Source organism: Sceloporus undulatus, chromosome 5 (genome assembly GCF_019175285.1).
Source record: "Sceloporus undulatus isolate JIND9_A2432 ecotype Alabama chromosome 5, SceUnd_v1.1, whole genome shotgun sequence".
NCBI classification, from domain to species: Eukaryota; Metazoa; Chordata; class Lepidosauria; order Squamata; family Phrynosomatidae; genus Sceloporus; species Sceloporus undulatus.
The window spans coordinates 61636956-61656187 of record NC_056526.1 but is presented as its reverse complement, the minus strand read 5'-3'; the positions used below and the strand labels follow the sequence as shown (position 1 = coordinate 61656187).

The following is a 19232-nucleotide window of genomic DNA, read 5'->3' as shown; positions in this document are numbered from 1 at the left end:
AGTCAAAAGAAAAAAAATGTGGCAATTTAAAACAGGCATGAAGATTACGGTATGTGCAACTGCCACATAAATTTTCCTAGAATAGGCCCTTTATTCTATCTTGGCAATCTGTTTCAGCAATGAATTATCATATTTTCAATCAGAATGGCTGTATTATTAGAAGGACTGAAACCAGTTTTGATGGAAGAAACTATTTATTTACTTGCTGCAACTCATATTAGCATTTTTAACAAATGTGGAAAGCTTAAAAATTATCCACATTTCATAAAACCAGTCAGAGTTTTGCATAACATTTTAACTCACCACATCAAGCTTTCCCCATGCTTCATAATCATAAGATTTTATTTTGTTCTTTTTATTTTCTTCCGTTGTTTTTTGGATACTGTCTTAACTTTAGTTTTCTTCTTTTTTCTATAAGCTTCATTCGGATTGGTGGCAAATCCTAAACAGCAAAAAGATTGCAACTTACTTACAAGAACTTCAAAAAATTAACAAGTAATGCACATTTATAGAACTTGGACAAATCAGTATGAATCAATATAGGACTCAGACTGGAAATATCCCTTCATTGGGAGTGTTCACACAACATGTTAGTGGCTTACATGTGGGTGAGCTGTGTGCTCAGACATATTGCTTGATGCATGGGAGGAATTACAAAAAACATATCCTGATGTTTTTAAACCAAGTACAGGGGCAACCCTTTAGTTTAACATCCCCCAACAAGCCGAGAACAAATGACAGAACAAATCTGGGCTATGTCTCTGGTTTAAACCTGGGTTTGCACATGACAGAAGAGGCCAGAATTAAATGATTCTTAGCATTCTCACTACAAACAGAAACAATCAACTATAGGAGCTAGAACACAGTCAGAATTCTACCAAATTCCCAGCTTATTGAGATGTGAACTCTGCAGTGCTTGCAATCAACATGTGTGCAACATTTACAGCCTCCCACAGACCTGTGTTTCCATCTGCATTATTACACACTGATAATCCTTGACAAGTCCAAGCTAATTAGACTAGCATACTGTAAGTAGTTTTGTCTCTTTTCTCACCATGTTTTTCTTCTCTGATAAATAGCTGGGGCAGCTTTCATCTGGATGGGAGAAACTTTCACGAACTTTAAAAAGACGGGCCTGTTAACGACTGCCAAAATAAAGCTGCTTCTGGCTCTTGGAGGTATGCTATTTAAATGATGCATGGGTCCTAAGAGTCCGGAGATCGCGCCAAAGCCACACTCCATCCTAGCACTGGAGTGTAGCTTTGGTGGCAGCTTCTGGATTCTTAGGATGCATGCATCATTTAAATGCATACCTCCAAAGAGACCTGAAGCAGCTTTATTTGGCAGTCTGTAACAGGCCTTAGTGCTACACATCACCTGCTGACAATATTCGTTGTTGAGTGCTACCAAATCAATTTCGACTTACGGTGACACCATGAATGAGAGGCCTCCAAGTCACCCTATCTTCAACAGCTCTGCTCAGGTCTTGCAGGCTCAGGGCCATGACTTCCCTGATTGAGTCTAAACATCTGTAATGCAGTCTTTCTGTTTCCTCCTACACCTTCCCAAGAATATTGTGTTTCTAATGAGTCCTGCCGTATCATGATATATTCAAAGTATGACAGTCTCAATTTAGGTTCTTGGGTTCTAGGACAGTTCCAGGTTTGATCTGCTCTAGAACCTGTTTATTTGTCTTTTTAGCAATCCACAGAACTCTTCTTTAGACCATATTTCAAAGGAGTTGATTTTCTTCATATCAGTTTTCTTCATTGTCCAACTTTCACAACCACACAGAAATTGGAATACTGTAGCATGGACAATCCTGACCTTAGTGTTCAGTGATAAGCTTTTACCCTTCATGATCTTGTCTAGTTTCCTTCACAACTGCCCTTCCAGGTCCAGTCTTCTTGTGTCTTTACTTTCAGTCTCTGCTCTGATTAATTATTGCCATAATTACAGTACAGAGACATTGATTTAGAAAGCTTCTGCACCTGAACAGCATCCCCCCCCCAAAAAAAATAAGCTAGAAAGTAACATCAAACAAATTAACCTCCCTTTGTAAAAAGAAGAGGAAACCTCAGTGCAATTTCACCTTCAAGTATAAATGCTATCAAAAGATATTAATCTATAGTCCTCCCTGCAATCAAAGAACTATCAAATAGAGCCAAAACTGTGTCAAGCATGTGTCTCAATACTACTAAATGTATTTACCTCTTCTTGGGCTCCACTCTGCCGCCTCAATCACAATCCTTTTCTTTAATTCCTTTTCCCATTTTCTAAGTCTTTCACAAAATCTTGCAGCTCTTCAGCATTTTGTCGTATTTGTAGTTGTAACTCTATGCTTTTATTTGGTGAAGTCATCTGGTGATTTTTGTATAAAGGCCTGATAACAAGCATTTAAAAAATTAAGAGTTAAGAAAAGATTATCAATATTGATGTTTTCAATTAACATAATGTGTCAAATTATCTGCTGCTGTAATACAATTATTGGAAAAATAGGATATCACTTGGAAAACATTTCAACAAACTAGAACTTATGGGAAAGAATAACAGGCCCAAATCCAATGGGACCAGTACTGTTATACTCAGGTATAAGTCTAGAAATTTTAGTCAAATATTTGACCCAAAAAGGCTAGGTTACCTACCCACGGGTCAATTACATACTGTACTTTAAACTCTTATATAAAAAGGGGGAACCATTCCCTGGGGAAAGGTGAGAGCTCTAATCCTACCTAGAAGCATGACCCCATTTACTCTCTCATCCATCCAGCCTTTCAGGTGAGCGCAACAGTGATGCTGCTGGAATTTTGTAGTTCTTTTGCGTCATTTTGCTTGTTTTATCTATTACATCCTGTTATATGCCTTTTATTTTACCGTTGATTTATCCATGGGTCATATTAAAATCCTAATTTTGGCCCCAAAACTGGCCCTCCAACTTTTACATGAGGTCACACTATAGTCAAATATATACAGTTATCAGGTTTACTACTCTCCATATAGTGCCTACACTATTACTGCAGAAGAACGGTGAGTAGACAAACAGTAAACTTCCTCCTTTGGTTTCTCTACTGTGCACTGCTACTAGCCATTTTCCCCACTGAGCAACAAATGGGGAACTATCCAGAGCATTGCACTTCACCCTGGTAAAGTGAAAAGAAAAAAGACTCGGGTGTTCCTCTCCCATACAATCTTTCTACTTTTAATGCAAGACCACTAGCTCATTTCCTACTTTAATATGTGAATATCCAAGAAGTACAAATGGATGACAACTTTGACAGCTTAAATTGTGATTTTTGTCTATTTATTAATCAGATTATGTTCCACATTTTTCCCAGGGCTGGAATACGTCAGCTTTTTGTCAATTAAAATCTGTGAAACTACAAAATTATATAATATATATATATATATATATACACACACCACACATTAAATTGGTCATATCACTGAAATATTATGTTAAAATAGTTTTAAACTCTTCCATAATAAATAACATTATTGTTTGAACTAGCTAAATTCATGGAATTTGGGGTCATCAATGTAAAAGCCAAATATACCCTTACAATGTATCAGAGACAATGGGGCTGAACAGACAGGCCAAAATAAAGCTGCTTCGGGTCTCTTTGGAGGTATTGCTGTTTTAAATGATACACACATCGTAAGAGGCCAGAAGCTGCATCAAATTTTTGCATTCACAAGGGTCCTTCACCCTAATCCCCACAAATACGGAGGGATGACTGTAGTGTACAACCTGGCTTTGGCGTGACTTCTAGCCTCTTAGGATGTGTGCATTATTAAATAGCATCCTCCAAAGTGACCCTAAGCAGCTTTATTTCTGGCCTGTCTGTACAGGCCTAAGTCTCTTAGCATTCAGAAGCATTATATTACTATTTATTAGATATTGGGATAACAAAACAAAACTTGACTCAGATTACAACCAGGAAAACAAAAATGTCAGGAAAATATCAATAAAGGTTTGCATATTTATTAATACAAGAATACACATACACAAATGGAACTTTTATATGACTTGCTGCAAAAACATAAATCTGTGTTCGATAAGCATAGACATTTATTCGTCACAAGGACAACAGGCATCCATAAATCATAGTAATATGGAAGCAAAAATCAAAGCTATTTTTTTTTCTTTCTTAACAGTATACACAAATGCTTATCAGGATTTGTTGATTTATATTGTTTACAGTGCTGAACAGAAGGAAGGAACTCTTGTATTCCCTGCTTTGTTGTTTGTTGTTGTGTGCCTTCAAGTCATTCCTGACTTATCACAACACTAAGGCAAACCTTTCACGGGTTTTCTTGGCAAGATTTGTTCAGGGGAAGTTTTCCAGAATCGAACCCTGGCCTCCAGTGTCATTGTCTGGCTCTCATTTCTTGCCTAGGAGGTCCTAGGGTTGCCTTAAATCAATATGTGACTTTAAGGTACATCCATATATATAGAAAAAAGAATATGCAAGCCTTACTGATTTTTCCTGAGTTTTGTTTATTCAGTTGCGGGAAACACAGATAAGGAATGCCACTGAGCCCATTCCTTCTTGTGGGGCTTTCTACAGCAATCAGGAACTGTGTGGACTACTGGACCAATGGTCCGTCCAGAGTAGTTTTTCTTAGGCTTTCTAAGGAGCAGAGAGCCATGCAGTCCATCAGAACTAACAGTTTGGACACCGCTTTGACTGCCATGGCTCAGATTTGTAATTTTGTGAGGTATTTAGCCTTCTGTCATGGAGGGTGGCAATGGCAAACCCTCCGCTGAAGAAGCTTGCCAAGAAACCCTGTGATAGGTTTGCTTAGGGTTGCCGTAGTGGGAAGTCCCCAGTGAATAAGCACAGGTCGGGCATAAGCGTTATCCCGATGGTTTTTGATCGTTATTTTAAATGATGACTTTTAATGTGGATCGCTTAACGCGTGCATGTGCTATCTGTCATTTAAATTGAGGTGTGTTGTAACTGGTGTTATCTGTTTGTTGTTATTGTCCCTCACCTCGGTCCGTGAGGAGGGGCTGCTAGAAATAATATGATGAAGATATAATAAGGCTTCAAACATAACGAGAAAAGAAGCTACGGTCCAAAACACCACTGCAGAAAGAATTCAGTTTGAGGACTTAGCTCCGTGCTAGGAATCCTGGGAACTGTAGTTTGTTGTGACACCAGAGCTTTTTGACCGGGAAAGCTAAATGCCTCACAAAACTACAGTTCCCGAATTCCCTAGCATTGAGCCAGGGCAGTTAAAGCGGTTCAAACTGGATTATCCTGCACTGCGTATTGTATTATCTAGTAAGAAATGACATGTTTGGCACCGCTTTAACTCTTTGTCTGGCTCTCTTTGCTATGGAATCTGGGAGTTGGAGTTTGTTGTGGGCTCCAGAACCAACTCCCAACTCCCAGATTCCAGCCTTGAGACAGATACGAGTTAAAGCGGTGCCACACAGGGTCATTTCTCAGTGTGGATGCAGCCTTAAGCGAAAGCCGCACACGCTCATTCCTCCACCTGTGCAACCCAGGTCCTGCCTTCTGGGCTTTCCGCACCAGGAAGCAGCTCCGTCCGCCTCCCCTCTCCTTTCCCAGAAGGCCTTGCCCGGAATATAGAATCAATGTTGCACATGCGCACTGGCTTCCTGTTCTGCCTCCTGTCATGGAGCCGATTCGGTGTCTGTCCCTACTTCCGTCTCGCGCCCCCGCCACCACAGTCGCCCTTGGATGGGCATGGATAGGAATGAGCGAGGGAGGAAGAAGAGGGGCTGGAGAGAGAGGAGAGAGAGAGAGGAGAAGAGAGGGTGGATATATATATATATATGTATATATAATATATATATCACATACATATAGTGTGCTACAATATTATATATGTGTGTGTGTGTATGTATATATAACATACACACCCACTATATATACCATATATAAGTGTGTAAGTGTGTGTATATTATTATATATATATATAGAGAGAGAGAGAGAGAATGTGATATATACACACATTTTCACACACACGACACATAATTGTATCTGTATAAATGTGTGTGTACAGACAAGACAGGTAATAATCTATACATATATATATTGCACACTAAGAGATATTATTTATATATATACATATATCACAGGACATATTAATATATACACACACTATATATATATTATATATGTACACACAAATACAGCTATATATGTGTATGTATACTATATATATAATTAAATCATATATACAGAGAAATTACAGTGTGTGTATATATATATATATACACACACACACAGAAATATGTATATAATACACATATAGAGAGCGTGATATATACAATTATGTGCGTCTATACAGTGTGTACAATATATACACACACACACATAATATAGTTAAATACACACACACACATAATATATATATATAAAAAGAGGAGAGGTGTCTGTATCTGTGTATTTTAAAACCTCTTTATTCAAACAGAGTTTAAAAGTGTGCTGCTTAGACAGGAGTGGACCGGAAGTGGTCTTCTTGCGTGTGGCGAAATGGTTTCCTAAAGCGTCCGGCGCATCACTCGAGCGCCCTTCTTCCCCCTCTCTATGGTTCCTGCGCGAGACGGCTCTCCTTTGCCCGGTTTGCTACGGTGGCCGGCGAGGTCAAGAGGGAACGGAACGCAAAGCTCTTGGTCTCTGCTCTCGAATGACGCTGCAACAGGGGGCTTTGCTGATGGCTTCGGAGCAAGAGGGCGGCCGCAGCCGCGGGTCCGCGCTGAGAAGAGGAGGGGGACTTCGGGTACGGCCTTTTCCGGAGCGACGCCGTGGCGCGGGAGGAGGGGAGGCAGCGGCCGATGGCAAGAGCGAAGGGGGTGGAGCCTCCGCAACCCTTCTTGTTCTACAACAGCCTCTTCAACCTCAACCACAAGTGCCGACTGATGCTGAAGATAGCGCTGGTAACAGTAGCCTATGCATTTGGCCACAACGTCACGTGCTCTGGCTCCATCCTGTGGAATGCTGGGATTGTAGTTTCACAACAGTGTCCCCCAAAACTGCTTTTTAAGTGATTTTGCACTTCATCTCCACACATCCCAGTCTGTTGGCCAACATGGCTGAGGCTTCTGGGAGATGTAGTCCAAACAAAGGCACAGTTTGGGGACCACTGCTCTAAAAACTACGCCTTGCAATGGAGGGCCAGTTCTTTGGGTCTTATTTCCCAGAAATCTAGGGAACTGTTTTTAAATAACTTTAACAAAAACAAATCCTGTAGCCTTTTATGTGGGACTTTTAACTACACGCACCCAGTTTTAATTATTATCTTGCAAAGTTAATATTCAACTTAAGTTTCACTTGATGCTGGCAAAAAAAAAAACAAAAAAAAAAAGTCTGGTCAAAATGGTGACATAACCAAAAGACTTCGCCATCAAAAGGTGAATTGGTGCCAGTTATCTCTTTGTGGTTTGACCCTTTGTTTAAAGTAATCTGATAAAGGGCATCCTTCTGTTATCCCATAAAGGTCTGCATTGCAGTGACTTCACTATGGCCCCATTCAGACAGACCAAAATAAAGGCTGCTTCAGGTCACTTTGGAGATGTGCTGTTTAATGATGCATGGGTCCTAAGAGTCTGCCAAAGCCATGCCTAAGAGTCTGCCAAAGCCATGCTGGAGCATGGCTTTGGCAGACTCTTAGGACCCATGCATCATTTAAACAGCACATCTCCAAAGTGACCCGAAGCAGCTTTATTTTGGCCTTTCTGTATGGGGCCTAAGTCACTGATCTTTCAGATGTTTTGCACTTCCAACTCTCAGAAGTTCCAGGCAGCATTTGGGAATCTGAAAGGTTAAGAAAGCACTGACATAGGAAGTGATGTTCTGTAGTTTGATATGGCATAACATTGACATGTAACAGCATTCTTGTATATACTCATAAACAGTCATGCTGCAGTCCTATTCACGTGTGCTTGCAAGTAAGCCACTTTTAATACGGTGAGACTTTCTTCTGCCTAACCAGAAATAGAATTGCACTGACAAATAAGTAGGCGATAGCCACTCAGTAAATTGACCGAGTCACTTATCATGTAGATAGTGTCAGGTTTATGCTATACTGTATTGATACAGTACTCCGAATGAGCAACAATGCACTATGGCAATGACTGTGTTTTCTGATAATCTAAAACATGTAGACTGTAGCCTCATTTGCTCTACAGAAGAAACTTGCTTAGGAGGAGTTAATGCTTTTATTGATATATTTTTTTCTAGATCCATATGCTAAACTATTACTTGATGCTATGAAGAATTCTGGCTGGTGAGATAATTTTTTACTCCATACAATTGTATTTTTAATATACAGCCGTCCCTCCTCATTTGCGAACTTGACATTCACAAATTTGGTTATTCACTAGGTTTCTCCTGACCACACCCATGTCTGCCACATCTGATCCAGGCATTGGAGCGGTCAGGAGAGACCCACGCAGGCCTTTCTCCCTCCCCTCCGATGCCTGGAACAGGAGGGATCAGGAGGGACCCATGTGGGCCAATCTCCCTCCCCTCCGATGCCTGGAACAGCTGATCCTGGCATTGGAAGGGAGAGGAGAGAGCTCCCCTCTCTGCCCAGCTGAGCTAGTTACAGGGCGGCAGGAAGGGTGAAGAGAGGCAAGCGCATGTGCTTCTCTCCAACCCCACCCTGCTGCTCTGACTGGAGAAGGTACTTGCGAAATTTTTGCATTCACAAGGGTCATTCACCCTAATCCCCACGGATACGGAGGGACGACTGTAGTTACATTTTGGTTGAAGGCGGCCATTATGTTTGCATTTTACCTCTATCATTCCTGTACTTTTTAGCACTGTTTTCAGAGACCGACACTTCTCATGTGAAGATTGTGATGGATGTGTTAGTGGAGGATTTGATTCTTCAACATCACAGGTAGGTCACTGAGCAGTCTGCTCTGGTCATATGTTTTTCTGTGATAGCAAAATAAATTATTGCTTAAACTGAAAATATACTTAATGTCCAGCATTTGGTTGTATTTATGATTTCTTTAAGCTATTTCTTTGTTTTGTTATAGTGGTTAAAAACATAATTAGAGACCAGTCTTTAAGACAAGAGAACATCTGTGATGGATGTCCACCACTTTGTAAGTCTTACTGGACTTGCATCTCTCAGGGCAGAGTGAGGGTAGCTTTTATCCTCTTTTATCCCCTCTCATTCACTTCAAGGAGAAGTAAAATAGCACCATCAGCTCAGTGCTGGTGTAGTTTTCCTTATTTTTCAGGCTCATGTCAAGAGAGGGAGAGGGCTGCCCCATGCTCGCCCTTCACTTGGCCCCAATAAGACCCTGGCAAGATAGCCACAGTGACAGAAAGCTCTACGACTATCTACAGATGATCTCTACAGGTGGAACCTTTTGCATACAGATCGCCTTATCTCCCTTTAGAAGGGGAAGGTTCATATTTCCCTAGGGTCCCTGATGTGCCCTGTCACAGATCATACTATTGCCTCCTAAAGGTGAAGTTTATGCACCATTCAGAAGTTACTTGGAATCTGCTGTAATCAGATTCAAAATCAGAAGAGTTTGGTTCAAGTGGAACAGTACTTATACATTCAGACCAGCAGCTTACCACAGAATCTTAGCATTGGAAGAGACCCTAAGGGCCATCAAGTTCAACCCACTGCCATGCAGAAATACACACCAATTAAAAAGATTGTATGTACAGCGCTGTGTAAATTTACAGCGCTTTATAAATAAAGGTTAATAATAATAATAAACTTAAAGCACTCCCAACAGATGGCCTTTCAGCCTCTGTTTAGAAACCTCAGAAGGAGACTTCTCCACTCTCTGAGGCAGCATGACCCTCTGTCGAATAGCTCTTAATGTCAGGAAGTTTTTCCTAATGTTTAGGTGGAATCTTTTTTCCTGTAGCTTGGAAGTATTATTCCATGTCCCAGTCTCTGGAGCTGCAGCAAACAAACGTGTTCCATCCTCAATATAACATCCCTTCAAATATCAGACTGGCTATCATATCATCCCTTAACCGTCTCTTCTTCAGGCTAAACATATCCAGTTCTCGAAGCAGCTCCTCGCAGGGCATGGTTTCCACACCTTTCACCATTTTGGTCATCTTCCCTTGGACACACTCCACCTTATAATTGTCCTTATGAAGTCCACTCTGCTCCCTTATAAAAGACAAGGTGTAAATCCCATATGTTAGCCACAATGACTTTGATGTATTCAGTATAATCAGGAGACCTGCCAATGGTGTTCTAATGGTCTTACACATTGACATCTCATCATACTGGAGGGCAGCCCATCAGAGACATTCTGTACTTAATAATGCAGACTCCCTTAAAGCAGATTAGTGGAGAAAGGATGGCTTGTTTAATGTCCAGTGGGGAAAGAAAGGCAGCCAAGTTACCTAGCAGACCTAAGGCTTTCAACCACCGGAAAGGAGACAACAAAAGCGGGGGGGGGGGGGGGGGCAACCCATTTTCTTTTTGCATTGTGTCAGTTACACTTCAGATCTAGGTGTGTAGCTTCATCTGCATGACCACATTCCCCACCTGCACTATACAGCAACAAATATATTTGGGGAGCATACTGAATCTCTTCCCTCTTATGAGGAGCCTGATTGTATTTGGGAGAGACAGGGCCTAGATATGTAGAAGCCAGATACTGACTGTCTCCAAGATTACTCACTTGTCAGTTCAGGTGGATTATTACTATTACTATTATTTATATCCCACCTCTTCCTACGGATAGTTGAACAATTCTATGTAGAGAACAGGAAAAGCTTGAAAGCAAAGCTTTTGGGGGGAATTATAAAAAAATGTACACAATGTGTAGCTAAACATAACATCTGAATTTTCTCATGAGGTTTTTCTTTATTTCCCCCTTATTTCCTTGGTAGATTGTTCTGTGCCAAAACAATATTCATTATCAATCTCATATGAACAGAGTGGTGACTCATGAACTTATCCATGCTTTTGATCATTGCCGAGCAAATGTGGACTGGTTTAATAATGTCAAACACTTAGCTTGTTCAGAGGTAAGTTAAAATTATTAATTCATACACATGTGAATTAATAATACTACTGGGGAACTTGAATGTCTTCTTTGGCTTTTCTACATTCTTCAGTTTTGCTACCAAGAGCCACAGGCATCTGGTTCTCCCAGGTACCATCTGGAAGTTCCATATACACAGTGTAAAGCAAGGTCATTTTAACAGTTCTGAAATTCCACAACTTCTGATTTTACACAAATTGGTTTTATGTAAAAAGAGAAAATGCAGCTAGTTGATCTTCTCTCCTGCAGAGAGGAGGGAACAATCGTGAATGCTACATTCATCAGACTGATCATTTGTTAAAATAATACCTGTTTTTAATAGATGATATCAAGAAGACAATTCTTGGTGTGATAGGTGAAATTGTGCCTTTAGAAAGCAGTTGGACTCAATCATGCATTTTCCCTTCGTTTGCTTGGCTAAGAAATCTTTCTTAAATTACTTAGGAAAGATTACAAAGTACTGAGTACTGAGGGAGTGTTTGCTAATGTCTAGCTACTGGCATCTTAACCAGAGAACTCTTGGGAATCTTGACTTTATGTTAGGAATGTTGTCTTTCTCTGAGCACTCTGTTCAGTTTGGGTGGTTTTGTGTTTACCTCATAGATTAGAGCTGCCAATTTGAGTGGAGACTGCTCACTTCTCAGTGAAATGACCCGATTTAAGTTTGGATTGAAGCAGCATCATCAGGTAAATTAATGGTAACCTATAAAAAGGGAGAGGTTTACAAACTATGGCTAGTATTCAGGAGAGTCATTGCCCTCACAGAAGGAGTTTCCATTAGTAGAAGGAGAAATGGGACACTTCTCCTTCCCTAGAGATGTAACATTTCTGGAAACTTTAAAACCATGGGAAAAGGTTGGGTTTTTTGTTGGGGGTGGGAGAGGGGGAAATGCAGTATTAGCATCCTTTTTGAATATCACTTTGTTACTTTAAGAATATAAAATGCACTGTATATATTTATAGGCTTAACAAGACTACATGTGAAATGGATCTAGTAGTCCTAGAAGACCACAAGTTGAACATGAGTCAACAGTATTATGCGGCAGCAAAAAAGGCCAATGCTGTTCTAGGCTGCATCAATAGAAGTATAGTCTAGATCAAGGGATGTAATAGTGCCACTCTTTTCTGCTTTAGTCAGGCCTCACCTGGAATACTGTGCCCAGTTCTGGGCGCCACAATTCAAAAAGGATGTTGACAAGCTGGAGCATGTTCAGATGAGGGTGACCAAAATAGTGAAGGGTCTGGAAACCATGCCTTATGAGAGGAGACTTGGGGAGCTGGGTATGTTTAGCCTGGAGAAGTGATGGTTAAGAGCTGATATGATAGTCCTGTTTAAGTATTTGAAAGGGTGTAATATGGAGGAAAGAGCAGGCTTGATTTCTTCTGCTTCAGAGAATAGGACACGGAACAATGGGTGGAAGCTACAGGAAAAGAGATTCCACCTAAACATTAAGAGGAACTTCTTGACATTATGAGCTGTTCAACAGTGGAACACACTCTCTTGGAGAGTGGTGGAGTCTCCTCCTTTGGAGGTCTTTAAACAGAGGCTCGATGGCGATCTGTTTGGGGTGTTTTGATTCTGTGTTCCTGCATGGTAGGGGGTTGGACTGGATGGCCCTTTTGGCCTCTTCCAATTCTATGATTCTATGATTCGACTTGGGATAAAAGTAGCATGTGTGATACATTAAAGTTACGGTTTATTCAGGAAATAATTACACATTGAATTTACTTTTTAAAATACTGTTAATTAATAATAATAATTTGTTTTATTTATATACCGCTATTCCAAAGATCATAGCGGTGAACAGCAAGTAAACTAATTAGCAAGTAAGCTAATTTGCCCCCAACAGTCTGGGTACTCATTTTAGCGACCTCGGAAGGATGCAAGCCTGAGTCGAGCTTGGGCCCTTTTGCTGGTCTTGAACTCGCAACCTTGTGGTTTTGAGTGAATGGCTGCAGTACAGGCATTTAACCACTGCGCCACCAAGGCTCCTGTTGTTACAAATGGAGGTACAAGAAATATTCCAAACCACTTTCCTTTTTACAATTAATGAAGAGTAGGACTGCAGAAGAAGCCACCATTGTTAGTAAAATAAAGAAATTTTTACCCCCTCTATTTCTCAGTAGTGTCAAACAGTCATAAAGTACTCATTCCCATTAAAGCAAAACAAAACAAAAAACAGATAATAGGAAACCAAGCCCAGGAATTACAGATGTAAGGTATTGTATAGAACAGTGATGGTGAACCTTTTAGAGGCCAAGTGCCCAAACTGCAACCCAGAACCTACTTATTTATTGCAAAGTGCCGTGTCCCTCTGGCTTTTTAGTAACAAACTCTGGCAAACCCTGAGCTGGGGCAACGGCACATGTGCCCACAGAGAGGGCTCTGAGTGCCACCTCTGGCAGGCATGCCATAGGTTTGCCAGTCAACTTAATGTAGTGGTTTGAACATTGGACTATGAATGTGGAGACCAGGATTCAAATCCCAGTTTAGCATGGAAACCCGCTGGGTGATGTTTGAGAAGTCACATTCTCTCAGACAAGGATACCCTGTGATATTGTGCTTAGTTTTACATGAATGTATCCTACATAGTTTTTAGAAATAATGCTGTGAGAATAAATATAGGAGCATTGTATCTTAAATATTTTATTCATAATTAAAAAAGAAAATATTCCATAACAATTTTCCCCATCCAATTTTTGTCCCCCCCAATACTTTCACATCTTTACTTCACCCTTCTGAAGTGCCTCCCTTCCCTCTCACGTATCTTAAACCTCTAAGAAACTTTTCAGAACCCATTATCAGCACTAGAGAGTAGTGCAAGGAGGAGAGACCAAATTCTCAGTTCTACTTCAAGCATTGTCATGGTGTACATTAGTCAAAGCTCCTTTTTGTGAATTTTAAAATATGATTATAAAGACAAAGAAGGAAGGGAGCAAGTACAAAATATATCAGTATGGGCTAAGCATAAACAGTAATAGAAGCTGATTGCACTCCTAAAATACCTTTATTTAAGTGGGTATCTGTAAAATACACATAATCATCTTCTGACTGTTGAATGATAAATGGTGAATGTTTTTCTTTCCATGTATAAGTGTACAGATCTTCACAATAGAAGCAGTCCTGTTGACCATGGGTTAAATTCCTTGCAACAGGGATATAATTAGTAAGAACGTGTGCACCTACAAATGCTAAAAATGTTTCTCATATAAACAGTCCTCCCCCCCACTAATTTACATGCATTAGTTGATTAGACTTCATAGTCTAATGATCTTGTTTTTATTACATTTCTCAGACCTGCGTTAGAGACAGAGCTGTTCGCTCCATCCTGGCTGTTAGAAAACTCAGTAAAGAAATGGCAGAGAAGGCTGTGGATGAAGTCTTTGAATCCTGTTTCAATGACCATGAACCTTTTGGCCGAGTGCCTCACAGCAAATCTGATGCAAAACATGCATACAGAGATTTTCAGAACCGTGACAGATACTACCGAAATTTATAGATGAGCATATTTGTCCCCACCTGAGAACTGTCATTTGAGGACAATTTTGCAAAAGATTAATCGTGAAAATAACTGGAGCCCAGGGAGAAGAAATACTCACATTGTTGAATCCCTGCTCATTTTTCATGCAGCACAAAAATGGATCTAACAGTGTTTTGTTTTTTTCAATGAGCACATAGAGGTATATGTATCTGTTACTGGAAATTAGTTTTGCAAATATTTGGTTTTCATCCTTGTTTCAATAAACACCATTTTGTTAAGTGTGTATGTATGAAAGAAAAAGAGAGAGAGAGGTAAACATACACATATATACCAATCTTTCCTAGTCTGGGGCTCTCCAGTGGTTTTGGATTAAAGCTGATATCAGCCTTGGCCAATATGACCCATATTATTAGATTTATTTATTGCCTTTCAAGTAGGTTCCCTGAACACCATGGATAATGGATAAAAGCATTTAAAACATGAAATACACAAACACTTAAAATAGGCTAAAACAACTTTGTGGAAGAACATGTGGAAGATACAGCTATGAATGCATACTTGTTTGGCTATTTGGACAACATGTTTTTTATGTAACAGAATTGTGTGGTAGAACAAAGTGAGGCAGAATCTTCAAGAAAACAAATTATCTTCTGTTCCTTTTGTTTCAAACTATATCTATATCATGTTTGTACTGGGAGCCCTTCAGACAGGCTGCATTGCCACAGGAGTGTGTTGAGGCTCCCTGTACAACTCATGATATATGAGACTACCTGTTATATCTACAGGAGCAAATGAATAGGTTTAGGAGTTCAACAGTGGATACCTGAGCTAGTTCTAAGAGGACTTCATTTCTTGGTCAAGTATGGAACCCTGCAGCTTTCCAGCTGTTGTTAAACTGCAGCTCCAATCAATGCTAGCCAACACAGTCAATGGTGAGAAATCCTAGGAGATGCACTTCAGCAGCATCTAGAAAGCTGCGTGTTTCCACTTCTTCTATAGCCTGCAAGCTGCACACACATATTTTAAAGGTGAGACATATGTAAAGGTAACACATAAGTGTAAGGTTTGGAAGATCTAAATCCTGTGCATGTTTAATCAGAAATCTCAATAATAGGCCTTATTTTGAGATAAACCTGTCTTGGATTGTAAGGCTTTATGGTGTAACTCTGCATCCATTTATTAAGGCACAGGTTTTGAATGTAATAGGACTGATTTCTCTGTAAACATGCATAGCATTGGCGATTCATGGTTCACTTTAGAACTGTAATTTCTTCAATGAGGGTCCTGCTTTGTTCTCTACCTATTTCTCTTGATGGGTAAGATCATAAAGGAATCTTTCTAGATAAATATGCATTACACTCGTCCCCCGGGTTACGAAATTAATTCGTTCCGCCGCCATTTTCGTAACCCGGAAGTCTTTCGTTAGCCGAATCCCCATAGGCGCTAATGGGGAAAAGCCGCGGCTCCGCCGCGGCTCCATTTTAAAAAGCGCCAGCGTTTTTTCGCAACCCGGGTAAACCTTCGTAACCCGGAAATAATTAATTAATTTTTTTTTTCGTAACCCGGAAATTTCGTATCGCGGCGCGTTCGTATCCCGGGGTACCAGTGTATATTCTTTGACAAGCCCATAGCATTCTTGTGCCCCTGAGATGTATAAAGCTGTAGCTGCAAACAGCAGCTCTCTGTATATACAACTCTATAGGCTTAAGTGTGAGCGTATCATACATGTCTAATAAGTTCACAAAATATAAATTGAAAATAGGTGCTTTAGAATTTATTTAGAGTATTACCTGCTCTTCAGCCAAAAAGACTCTCCAGAGTAGCTTACAAATTGTTACACTGACAGTTCTTTATCCACAGGCTTACAATCTAAAGACCCACATAGAAAAGGGAATGGCAGTGGGGAAGGGGATTAAATCCAGTAGATACTGCCTGTTTTCTTTCCCTCCACAGCTAGGGCAGTGGCAGTTGAGATGGAGGGAGGGCTTTTCATCTGCTCTTGGCTTAGGTACGATGAAGTTGTGTCTCCCTGTGAAGCCAGGGCAGTGACAGGATTGCTGACTTCTTGTATTTCAAGCTCAGTGTAAACTACTGGGGATTCAGATTCTGGGCTCACAGTAGGAACACAAATAGTAGCCACTCTATGCTCTCCTACAACCAGTTCTGCCAGCTGTCTATCAGCACAGCAGTGTTTTCAAGCAGCCAGTATTCAGCTGCAGCCTCTGGCATAATTCACTGTCAACTACACTTCATTTTTGTCCCCTCTGGCTGCAGAAAGCTGCATTGTAACTTGCTCCGTTTCCTTCCCAATTAGCTACAGGCTGCTGGTTTTAAAAGGTGGCCACCTGTCCTGTCTGTCTGATCCTAGGAATTATCAGTACTGGTCTTTTCCATGCCGATAAATACTATGACAACTCTGAGCTCCAGGTGTTGCTTTTAAAAAAAAAGGAAGTTTAAAATAATCCCTTTCATCACACCACCATGACAGTCACAGGAAATGGTAGAAAAAGGGCATTCCACAGAAGGATAATGTCATGGGAGCCCTACTGTACCATACTAGGTATGGTACGCTCTCATACTTTTAAATTGCAAAAGGCTGAAACCATGTGTTTCGTGTTTTTCATCCGGGAAAGCAAGAAAAGCAGAGAAAGTCTATTTCTAAACAGGGCTGTGAAAATCTGTCAATCATTTTTGCCGAGTTTCTCAGAATCCCATTGGCATTGTAGTCCTGTTTCAGTTCTATAGAGGGGAATATGCAGAATTGTTTTCTTCCCACGTGGAAACTAGAACAGATTTTTTTCTTCTCATTGAATTTCTCATCCAGCCTGTGCCATTTACTTCAGCTAGCACCCTGAGTCATTGAAGAGAGTCACACATTGGGCCAGTACTTGGATATCCTGGTGACCACCTTTTAATTGGGCAAGGCAGGCAGGGAGGGATGCCCAGATTGCAGAGTAATAGGAGATTATTTAACCTCAATTGTTTTAATGTCCCTAGTGGAACAAGCTATAGCACAGGGCGAGAAATCATGTTACACTCCAACCATTGTTGGGCTGCAACACCCACCAACCACAGCCAGTATGGTAAGTGCTTAGGAATGCTGCAAGTTGCAGTCCACCATTTAGAGCAACATATGATATCTACCCCTGTTATAATGGATACATTCCAGTAATGTTGAGTGTCTATGTGAATTCGAATGATCATTTTCTCTGGGAAAAAATCTGCTTATTTCAGGATCTTCACAATTATTGTGCCATATTACACACAAGAAGATCAATGTGGTGTAATGGTTTAAGTGTTGGACTATGACTCTAGAGACCAGAGTTTGAATCCCCCATTCAACCATGGAAACCCACTGGATGTTCTTGGGCAAGTCACAATCAGCCTCAGAGGAAGGCAAAAAGGCAAACTTCCTCAGAACAAATATTTCCAAGAAAACCCCATGTTATGGCCTTAGGGTCTCCACAAGTGAGAAATTACTTGGAGGCACACAATAATAACTGGGTTCTTGTACAAATAAAGCCTGAACTTTCCTCAGAGACTAAGGCGCGGTACAGATGGTGCAAAAACACTGCTCACGCCGTGCTGGGGTTATGGGACCGCGCAGCAACTGCATGGTCTCTAACCCTAGCACGTACTGGCGGCGCCATTATGACATAATGGACGCATAGCATCCGCATGTCATGTTCTGCCAGTTATGTCACGAGTGCACCATTGGTGCACTCTGACTTAACTGGCATGGCAGAAAAAGAACCTGCTTTTTGTGGGTTCTTTTTCCTCCACACGGAAGCTGCGCGGTTTGGTGGCTGTGCCTTCCCTGCAGAGGAAAAAATGCCACCGCCACTCCGGACCTTCAACCAGGTATGTACCAGGCCTAAGACAACTAAACTGAGGCTTTTGTAATTGAGCCACATCATGATGGGGTTGGACTGGATGGCCCTTGTGGTCCCTTCCAACTCTATGATTCTATGAGAAGACAGGACTCATTAGAAAAGCCAGTAATGCTAGGAAAGGTGGAAGGTGGTAGAAGAGAGGAAGACCGCATATTAGATGGATGGACTCATACCCAGGGTCACCATGAGTTGAAGTCAACTTGAGGGCAGCTAACACCAAAACCACACAACAAACACATCCAAACTGGAATCACATGGATTCAGCAGAATTTGTGAAAAATTTAGTACACATAGCTATCTGATGGGTTGAAAAAGTCACTTGTATCAACAACACCAGTACTAGAAAACTTGATGGAGTAATGTTTGTGCAGATACCTTGCTGGTTAGGGAAACTAATACTGGAAAAGTTTTCCTCCTGCATTGTAAACATCTGCCATCTCCAATGACCATTCCATATTAAATACATGGAAAACTAACAATACAGTTCTTTGCATGTCTACCCAGAAGTAAGTCCCACTGAATTCAGTGGGACTTATTCCCACATAAGTGTGAATAGGGTTGCCACCCAAATTGGGATGACTGTTAAGTATTATCAGTATAGATAGTTGTTTTACAGAACAACACATGTGCAAAAAAAAGAATTCCAATTTAAAGAAAATTACAACTTAAATTGTTGTGGGGCTCAGTGGGAAGAAGAGATTCATCCCCATTACTAAGCATGCCCTGTACTGAAGGCATAGTGCAAACTGATCACAAATATATTGAAACATTTTGGGGAAAATAAGATGCCTTCACTGTCCATTGATATTTAAGTTTACAGTGCAAATCAGCTCAGTAATT

General features: G+C 40.7%; 1 protein-coding gene and 1 long non-coding RNA gene across 2 annotated transcripts; one reads left to right on the top strand and one right to left on the bottom strand.

Annotated features, from left to right (window-relative positions):
* Positions 1 to 358: 358 nt before the first annotated feature.
* LOC121931787 lies at positions 359 to 2339 on the bottom strand. Its single transcript, XR_006104212.1, has 2 exons — positions 2212 to 2339; positions 359 to 442 (listed from the first exon to the last, which is right to left on the bottom strand). It is a non-coding gene; the product is annotated as an uncharacterized LOC121931787 (long non-coding RNA).
* A 5834-nt stretch (positions 2340 to 8173) lies between these two features.
* ATP23 (ATP23 metallopeptidase and ATP synthase assembly factor homolog) lies at positions 8174 to 14777 on the top strand. The gene is made up of 5 exons (XM_042466436.1): positions 8174 to 8262; positions 8799 to 8880; positions 10863 to 11000; positions 11621 to 11704; positions 14314 to 14777. Exons 1-5 carry the CDS (start codon positions 8189 to 8191, stop codon positions 14515 to 14517), a joined length of 582 nt encoding a protein of 193 aa, XP_042322370.1. The 5' UTR covers positions 8174 to 8188; the 3' UTR covers positions 14518 to 14777.
* The last annotated feature ends 4455 nt before the right edge of the window (positions 14778 to 19232 follow it).

What these genes read in the sequence shown, in the direction of transcription:
- ATP23 (XM_042466436.1), top strand. Translation starts at nt 8,189, where the DNA reads ATGCTTTTATTGATATATTTTTTTCTAGATCCATATGCTAAACTATTA. An exon ending in TTGATTCTTCAACATCACAG is followed by an intron (nt 8,881 to 10,862) that starts GTAGGTCACTGA and finishes TTTCCTTGGTAG; the next exon opens with ATTGTTCTGTGCCAAAACAA. An exon ending in AACACTTAGCTTGTTCAGAG is followed by an intron (nt 11,001 to 11,620) that starts GTAAGTTAAAAT and finishes TTTACCTCATAG; the next exon opens with ATTAGAGCTGCCAATTTGAG.